This window comes from Petaurus breviceps, unplaced genomic scaffold, assembly GCF_028583685.1.
Source record: "Petaurus breviceps papuanus isolate PSGF00001 unplaced genomic scaffold, PetGlider_PUasm1.0 173, whole genome shotgun sequence".
In the NCBI taxonomy this organism is placed as follows: Eukaryota; Metazoa; Chordata; class Mammalia; order Diprotodontia; family Petauridae; genus Petaurus; species Petaurus breviceps.
In genome coordinates, this window is record NW_027185759.1 from 27847715 (window position 1) to 27857840 (window position 10126).

At 36.9% G+C, this 10126-nt stretch overlaps 1 protein-coding gene across 1 annotated transcript in view; it reads right to left on the bottom strand.

Annotated features, from left to right (window-relative positions):
• Positions 1-10126, bottom strand: part of SERPINI2 (serpin family I member 2) — a 39955-nt gene that overhangs the window by 14298 nt on the left and 15531 nt on the right. The window contains exon 5 of the mRNA XM_069083662.1: positions 7814-7911. Within this exon, the coding sequence (XP_068939763.1) occupies positions 7814-7911 (98 nt within the window). The remainder of the gene's footprint in view (positions 1-7813; positions 7912-10126) is intronic.

Genomic DNA, 10126 nt, shown 5'->3' on the forward strand with positions numbered 1-10126 from the left:
AAGAAGAAGAAGAAGAAGAAGAAGAAGAAGTAGAAGAAGAAGAAGAAGAAGAAGAAGAAGAAGAAGAAGAAGAAGAAGAAGAAGAGGAAGAAGAAGAAGAGGAAGAAGAAGAAGAAGAAGAAGGAGAAACAAAAATATAGGTGGATATAGGTACAGTGATGGAGAGTTGGCCTCAAACACCAGATTGCAAGTCTAACTTCAGACATGTACTAGATGTGTGACCCCTGGGTTTTAGGGAACTCTCTAAGACTTTTAGTGATTGGAATATAGGATGCCAATCTGCCTTAGGGGAGGAACTTTCCTCCTCTGGGAGTTCCTTGTACCTGTGAGATCACAATTCCCATCTCTATTCCCCCAACCACATTTTATAGATGAAAAAAGTGAGGCTGTAAATGGCTAAGTGATTTGTCCATAACCACACAGATGATTAAAGAGGTGATATAGGATTCATAGCTAAGTCTCCTGAATCTAAGTCCAAGACTACATACTTAACCGACTTTGTCATGAATTAATGAGGGAAATGACTTCAGGGCTTCCACGCTTGTCTGTCAGCAGGCCTCAGGGACTGTCTTATCCTTTAGCTCATCCTTGTGACAGGCAAGCCGCTTTTGCATTCCTCTACCCCGGCTTCACCCAGTGCTCAGCTCATAGCAACCCCCCACTAAATGCTTCTCATTCAGATGTAGCTGGTCAGCCCCGGCTCTGGAAAGCAGAGGTCAGCTAGAAGTGGGGGAGAGAATAGAGAAACTAGAAGTAAAACTGCCGGTGACAAATAGGGACATTGATCCTTTCCTGCTGGGGATTTGCTGGTAGCACAATTATTACTTCTAGAACCATATCTAAACATAATGGGATCAGAGGTTAAGTGATATGGTGCTGGGAGGTACCTCAGTGCCTTTCTAGTCCAAATCCTCTCATTTTACATATAAAACTGAGACCTAGGGCAGATAACTGACATGGTCAAAGTTACACAGGCATTATCAGAGATGTGACCTCTGATTTCAATCAATGCTTTCTTCATTATCACATGTATTATCAATTCAATTTAATAAATATGTAATAAATGCCCACCAAAGGTAGTCACAGGCAGATAGGTGGCACAGTAGATAAATTACCAGGACTGGAGCCAAGAAGATTCATTTTACTGAGTTCAAATCCATACTCAGACATTTTCTAGCTGTGTGACCCTGGAGAAGTCACATAACCTCTTTGCCTCAGTTTCCTCATCTGTAAATGAGCTGGAGTAGGAAATGGCAAACCACTCCAGTATCTTTGCCAAGAAAACCTCAAATGGGGTCATGAAGAGGCACACACAACTGAAATGACTGAATAAAGGGGTAACAGATTTCATTTGGTACTGAGCTAGAAAGATGTAAAAAGATACCAATTTTGCCATCAAAGGGATTATATTCTGATGAAAGAGGTCGATGGAATAAAGCAACATGAATGACAATACAAGATAGAATATAAGTGTAAGGGTTAAAATATCAGGAGAATTCTGAGGCTACCACCTGTGTGATCTGAAGAATAATGGTACCATGTATAGAAAAATTAGGGGAGAACAGAGGTTTTGGGGAAAGATGAAGAGTTCAACTTTAAACATGATGACTTTGAGATTCTAGTGAGACATTTGGTTGAAGATACCCCCGTGAAGTGTAGCTCTGGAGAGAGGTCAAACCTTGAGGTCTATATTTGGGTTGGGGAGGGTTAGAATAATCTGCTTAGAGATGATGATTGAAGCCTTGGGAATAGATGAGATGGCTAACAGAAAAAAATTAGATATAGAAGAGAACCAAGGTCATACTCTTAATATATAAAAATATTTATTTATATTTATGTAATATATAATAATTTTTATATAATAATACATGTATATACATATATATATATGTATGTGGGGGAGAATATTTAATGAAAGAGACAGAGAAGGACCAGTTAGAGAATGAGAACCAACCATTCAAGTGCAGAGGCATGGAAGCAAAAGGTAGAGACAGCATCAAGAAAAAATGAGACAATCAACAAGGACAAATGCTAAGCAAAGTCAGTGTGAAAAAGAACTGGGAAAAGATTCTGAGATTTGTTCATAAGAAGAGCAATGTTAGTAAATTTGTGAGGCAGACACCAGACAGAAAGGTATTAATGAAGGAGCTGATAGCAGGTAAAGTAGACACAGTAATTGTGTGCTACTCGTTACAAAAGTTTGGAAGTAAAGAGGAGAAAAGAGATGGAATCATGGCTGAATGGAGTAATAGGGTCTTGGGAAGATATTTTTGTTATAACTGACCTTAGCTTATTTTTACATGAAGGAGAAGGAGCTATTTGAGAGATAATAAATTAAATATTTGCTAAATTGGAATGAATTAAATAATCTTTCTCAATAAAGGATTCTGTATCTAAAGTAGTTTATTAATGTTACCTCTTCCTAAAGAGGTATAAAGCAGAGTCATGATAGAGAAATTTTGAGGAATAGCAATAGAAAGTATACCAGAAATTAGCTATTGACAAAGGGAACTACTTCATCTACTTTGAAAACAGAGTGAATTTTTTTTTCCTTTTTGACTGAAAAAAGATAGCATGACAACGTTCATTCTGTTAGTGAGAGGAACCTATTCAGGACTATAATAGCTTTCTTCCTTTCTTCTGTCATAAAGACAAAATGGTTAGAAAGAAGGAACCAAGAATCAGAAATGTGTTTGTTTGTTTTCCCTGACAGATTTTTATTGTAGGAAGGAGGGAGAAACTGGGAAGATAGATAGTGAAAGACTAAGAAACCACTGGCTAAGCCAGAAAGCGAAAAACATGATGACCACCAGCATCCATGAGAAGCTGATGTTGCTTTTGACATTAAACTGGATTAATGCCCCAAATCAGGACCAAACCCAAGAAGAATCCAGATTCCATATTAAAATAAGTATCTTGGATTATAAAAGACCATATTAATTTAGTCCTTTGAATATGTTAGGAAATGGGATAAATAAATAAGTTATAGGTTTGTGAGAAAGATATAAAATTATGCTTCTATTTTTATTTAACATCTTGCTCAGTATTTTATACCCGCTTTCAACTCATTTTGGTCATATTGTTTTATTTTTAATATTTGAGAGCTATATTGTGTGTGGAAATATGTTTTACATGATTGCATATATATAACCTATATCAAATTGCTTACTTTCTTAGGGAGGGAAGTGAGAAACATTTGGAAGTCAAAATCTCATAAATATTAATGTTAACTTTGTCTTTATGTGTAATTGGAAAAAATAAAATATCAGTAAAATAAATAAACCAAAAAATTATATTATGAATGCTCAAAAAAGGATGAAGAAGAGAGCTTAGTAATTTCTATAATGACAAAATGATGAGTTTTTATGAAGAGGTAGAGTGTGATTCACATATGTCAAGTTACTTATTAATCTAATCAAGAAAGCTTTCAGTGGAATTTTGAGGGCAAGAGAGAGGTAAAATCCAGAAAATAAACTAGAAAATTACATATTATGAAGCAAGCAATATTAAATATGAATATAAAAGATATAAATAGCTCCCAGCAATTCTAAAATGAAAAGAGGAAAGAACTAAGGCTGGAATAACATCAAAGATTCAACGTATCAATGTATAGAATATAAAAAATGAAATGGACTTTAAATTTTCATAAAAAAACAATTAAATAGATATCATTGAGACTTGATGATATTGTAATTTGGTTGAATGAGGCCAGCAGAAGAGTATTTTCAAAAAGAATCAAGAAATAGAAAGGGAAGAAAAATAGCATTACTACTTGAGAATTAAAGCACAGTGGAGAATATTTGAGGGAAGATGAAAGAAAAAAAACAAAGCAATATAATTGGGAGAAAATACAACTTAACAAGACAGAGGGAATGGATTATCCTTCCTTGATATAAATTACACGACTTGTTTGGAGGCAAAGTATAAAGTTAATGATTAACAATTAAGTTTAAATTCAAAGTCTACTAGAACTGCAAGTATGATTCTGATAAAAGTAGGGCATCTGAGGCATGCTTAAGGTAACTTAAAAATCTCTCAGAAAATAGAGGAAGGAATGAGGAGAAATAATCTGGACTAAGTTCCATCTAATAAGAAAATATGGTGGTTGAAAAAGCAGTAACAAGAACCTTGGAAGAAAGTAATCAAATTAATGTTTAGTATGTAACAAAAACAAAATTGTATGAGTAATCAGACATATACTTTAAGTTTTAGGAAATGAAATTTAAGAAAAATATGAGAAAAGATGATATGATCCCATTGCCCGAGACTGTAAAAAGTAATATCATAAGGGGACAGGAGATGTTTTAAGTTGCAATTTTATCTTTATAGTTGAGATTCATATCAGTGACAAAATATATGTCTATAGAAAACAATGGAGTTGCACTGGGAGCTCTCTGATGACTTCAGATTTTTAAAAAGCATATGGACAAAAAGTGGGAAGAGTCACATAATCAAGGATGGAAAATGTTGTAGGAAGAAGAGGGAGGAAAAAGAGAAGGAGGAGGAGGAGGAGATGGAGAAATTTACATTTCAGAATCCACTAAAATTTATCATCAATCAATTCACAATCTACAACTGCCTATTATGCATCAGGCACTGGAAATATAAGTATAAATAATGAAACAATGTCTACTCTCAAAGAGCTTGTATTCTAATGGGATAGATGTCTTCTAACCTCTCCTCTATTTGGAAGAATCATAAATCAAGGAAGAGATAGACCCATTGTTTTAGAACAATGAGATAATGTTAATGAGAGATGGGGGAGGAGAGGGAGAGAGAAAGAGAGAGAGAGAGAGAGAGAGCACAACCACTTAATTTCTGTTTCACTTCTCTCTCCTCCAGAAGATTGAATGATCTTCAATCTAACAAGCAACATGAAGAAGAAATGAAATTCCACAGCAGGTGAAAAGATAGTTAGAGATTACCTAGCTACTTTAAATGTGTTCAAGTCTCTGGGACTAAAAAAAAATACCTCCCAGGATCCTAATAGAATATGTGAATGTCATTCTAGGGCCTCTACTGGTAATGTGTAAGAATTCATAGGGAAAGATGCTAGAAAGTTGAAGGGGTGCTATCTTAGTCTGTTAAAAGGAATCTGACAAAACTAAGGGGGGAAATAGTATTTTATAACAAAGAAAGGATGCCCTTATATAGGAATTCCAGAATAGAAAAATAGAAGAAGAGGGGAGAGTGTTCGGATGAAGATAACAGGAGAGAAATAAATTAAGAGAATAGGCAAAGAATGTCTTTCCCATTTTGCATTCTCCCCCCCCCACTTTCCTCTTAACATTTTAGTGAAAGTTTTCTTGATTAGATTTACAAAGCCCCTGCCATGTAGATTCTTCCCAACCATGGTTAAGGTACATGCTTTTTCTTTGTACAGGTCTATATTCTGCTAATATAAAAGAAGAGATTAGTCTACTTCCCCGTCCTTTATCCTTTTTATTTTTTTTTTTTACTATTCCTAATGTAACTCTTTGATCTTTAGTCTACAGCAAAACTCTAAAGGATTGGTAAATAGTTATATGTATGCATATGAATGTATGTATATAGAGATATAGATAAACTATTTTAGACACCTATTAAACAAGGAGAGATAGACGCTAATACATTGTGTGGTTCCGTTATCCTAAGGGGTAGGTGCTACAAGTACTAGATCCTCTATATAGATGAGGAAACTGAGGCAGAGAGAGCTTTTAAACCCAGTTCTCTCAATTCCAACCAGAACCCACCATATTACTTCAAATGCTTCACACTGATGAGACCATTATTGAAGTAAAATCTGAGAGGCCCAGGGGAGTGTGTCAAATTCTTATATCAGGTAGAATACTACATTCTGTAGACTGAGTGGCTAGCCAGACCAGTGGTAGGAGGCAGAATTCACTAGCCTCATTGACAAAGCTATAGTATTTTTCCCCTAAATGCTCTGTGATACAGGGAAAAACGTGCTGCATTTATTGTCAGAGAACCTAGGTTTGAATCTCTGCTTTGCTGTTTCCTATTTATAAGACTTCTAACCTCTCTGAACAGCAATTTCCACATTTGTGAAATGAGAGGATTGGCTTAGATGAGTCCAAGCTAATCATAACCCTAACTAACATACCCTGTTTCAGGTTCCTGGAGTATTTTACATGTGTTGACTCATTTGATCCTCACAACAAACTAGTAAAAGAGGTGTTATTACCTCATGTAAAATGAGGACGTTATTATTGCCATTTTAAGGATGAGGGGACTGAGCTTGATGGAAAATAAATGGCTTGCCCAAGATTGTAGTTGTCCCTTCCACATCTTGGAGGCTGTGGGTGTGGCGCCCTTGCATTCTGGAAAATCCATGTGCAATGTTTGCTCTCACTTCATACCAGAGAAGAAGTTTGGATTATTACGGTATTAAAAGATGAAATATGTTGATATTATACAATACTATCCATACATTTTATGCATTTCTCAGTTTCTAAACTTTTTCTGTGTTATCTGCTGGCTTTTGTGTGTTGCCTGCAGCTTCCACAAAACTACCCCCAAATTCCCATTTAGTTTTTTATGCCAACCCAAGATATATTGGAACCATGATGAGGAAAATCATAATCACAGTACCTCCAGCCTGAGTCAGGATTTACTTTCAGATCTTTCTGATTCCAAGTCCAGTGCCCCATCCATTTCACATCTAGCTATTATCTCTAAGAGCCTTCCCAGCTCTAATCCCATAATGCATAAGTAATTATTATATTATGCTAAATATATCATACTAGCTAGAGGACCCTTAGGTATGTCTATGGCAGACTACCATGTTGAATCTTTGAGAGAACATGATGTATCAATAAGTATTGCCTTTTCAATTCATCAAAATAACATCAATAGAGTTGTGAGAGTAATTTTGATTTTCCCTTCATGTTGGAAGGATGCATCTTAAACTTTTACAAAGCCATGTGTGGACGTCAGACTGTGCATTACCTATCCCCGTGATTGAGCTTTGCACGTGGAGTTCAGTGGCAACAATGTGCCACATCGTTTTCCACTCACTCACCCAAAGAGATGGGCCTTCTAGGTGAGATGTTCTATTTCTATGACCACTAACAATGATAGATCAGGATGTGATCCCAGCAGAGATATTCAGTGACCTGCTTTGTGCTATAGATTTGCAGTGGAAAATCTTTGTCTAGTAAAGGTTTACTGAATACAAGTCAGTATAAAATCTTTGAAGGTGGAGACTGGGTCTTTCTTGCCTCTGTATCTTCCCATGCCAAGCCCAGTGCCCTGCCCATCGTTCGCCCACAAAGGACTGACAGTAAAATGTTTTGGAGTCTTTAATAAGACCCGTGGTAGAGGTGGCCTCTGTATTCTAGAATAGAGAATGGTGGCACCTTACAGACAACTGTTTCAAGGACTTTAATATTCCTACATTAGCATTTGCAAAATGCCTTCTGAAAGTTTTTATTAGCTTTCCTTAGAGAAGGGCTGTGAGGTTATTATTCCCATTTTAGAGATCTAGAAATGAAAGCATCTGCAATAAGGACTCATAGTTCTATTTGAACTCCATAAATTCACTAAAAATTGCAGTTATCAGGCTTAACTAACTGTTCCAAAATGTTTTGTGAGCTCCATGAAGGGAACTATTTTAGCAGAAAGCATCTGAGAGCTCGTTGGCAGCGTGTATGTACAGAAGCGACGTTTATGTCGTCTGTGCTTGTGTTTTATGGGGTCTATTGTTTTGAGTTTTAAAATCAAGCATTTAAGGGGCATTACTAAGGGGAAGAAAAAAAACTGAAAACATACTTTAAAATATCTTGAATAATATCACAATCATGCATCACACTACCTGCTATCCCTGAAAGGTCACAGCCGCCACTAAATATCTCCGTTATATTCAGAGCCTTGAAAACTTCCTTGAAATCTAATTTTTGTTCTATTTGAAACCTGTAGGAAAAAAAAAAGAAATGCTTGAAATATTCTCCATGACTCTTGCCAGATTAACTTTTTTAACCACAATTGGCCATGAAATGAAATACTGCTGTTGTTGGGTTGTGTTTTGTTTTGTTTTGCAGTCATCATATTTTATATTTAATCAAGTTTTGTCCTCTTTCCTGGGCCTCACATAAGTGAAATCTTCTAGTTTTCATTAATTTCTCAGAAACAGTTGGGAAAGTATTCCCAATGGGTTTTTTTTCTTAAATTAACCATGAAAAGAATACTTGAACAAGCTGTTTTGTGCTGTGCCTAAATTTTAGAGATTAGCAGCATTATCATAGCTAGCATTTATGTAAAACTTTAAAGCTTAAAGTTCACTAAGTGCTTTAGAGATATTTCATTTTATCCTTACAACAATGATGTGAGGAAGCAATTAACATTATTATCCCCATTTTACAGATTAGAAAACTGAGTCAGGCAGAGATCAAATGACTTGCTTAAATTCAAATAGCTAGTGACTGAGACTTGATTTGAACTCAGGTCTTCTTGAGTCCAGGGGCAGCCATTTATCCACTGCACCCCCTGGCTGTGTGTGGACTCCATATGCTTTCACAAAGCAGCACTAGTGTGGGAGATCTGAGTCCAGAGTGAGACAACCTGGGTTCATTTTCCATCTCTGTCTCTACTCACCATATGGCCATAGATAATAGATTTAGAGTCCAGAGGAGCCTTAAAAGCCACTGAGTCCAAATTCCTTTTACAGATGAGAAAACTGAAGGTAAAAGAGGTTAAATGACTTGGCCAGGGCCACACAGCTAGGAAGCATCAGAGGCAGGATTCGAACACAGGTTTTCCTGGCTCCAAGTCCAGCACTCTCTCTCCTATGTCACTTAGTTGCCTGCATTACCCTGGACAGGACTCTGGGCTTCAGTTTCAGCATCTGTGCCAATGGGTAGGTTGAACTGCGGTCTTTTCCACTTCTAAATCTAAGGTCCTGAGAATCATCTTAATATTACCACATGAAACTGTACTTTCAGAGATGTCTCCTAGGCTGTGTCAAAACTGATGCCAAGAAGGCAACTAAATGAACTCTTCTTTAAATCTGCCTAGAGGGAAAAGAGATCTTTAATGGTTGTCCTCAGAATGTGTGTTATATGGGCTTGGAGAGGGACATGAAAGGTCTATACCACCCCTGTCAACAAGGAACAAACATTTATTAAGTGCTCTTATCATATACACCAGCTCATACTGTGTTGCCTTTCCTGGATAGTAAGTGAGCTGTGATGACTAAAGTGGACATAGGAAGACCATCCTGCACAACAGGCCTTTGACACTTCTTGGCTAATTATATCCCCCAAGCAAATTATTTAACTTCTCTAGGCCTCAGTTTCCCTATATGTACAATGAGAACAAGAATATCTATATTATGTCCTTTGAGATGCAACATGGTGGAGTAAATTAAGTGTTCCTGGGAGTTGGGAAAATCTGGGTCCAAATCCTACGGCTTACACACAATGGCTGTGTGGCTCTGGGCAAGTCACCACATCTCCCGCTCACCTCTGACTATAATTTTCAGAAAAGTTGTCAGAAGAAGTTACCAATAGGGAGCTCTCCATACCAGCCAAAAAAACAGGAGAAAGAAAGAAAAAAAGGAAAGAAAGAAGAAGGAAGGAAGGAAGGAAGGAAGGAAGGAAGGAAGGAAGGAAGGAAGAAAGGAAGTTTTAGAAATCCTGACAGTTTGGTTTCCACAGAATCTATAGGAACAATGGGTATTTCAAAAACAGATCCTGCATAGGACGTGCAGGAAGATATACATCAGGATAAGATAGGAAGGGTAGAGGCCCCTATCCAATCATATAACTGGAAAAAATCTATATGATTACCCTTGGAAGAGACCTGCACTAAGCTGGCTCAGACTGACTGGGCATCAAGGGATAGTCACCAACTTTTCATTAACACACATGCTTAACTAGCCTATGTAATGGGCAGATCAAAAGGGAGGAACAAGGCAGGAAATTCAAACAGAAGCAGCATAAAAGGGCTTGCCTTTGTCTGATTCTTTGTAGTCTTTTCAGGAGACTACTCATTTATTCAGGAGCGAATAAATGTAAAATAAAGATAATGAAAACCTTCCTGACTCTCCAACAAGTATTGTTTATTCCTAGACTGAGCATGTTGAAGGAAGGAAGGAAGGAAGGAAGGAAGGAAGGAAGGAAGGAAGGAA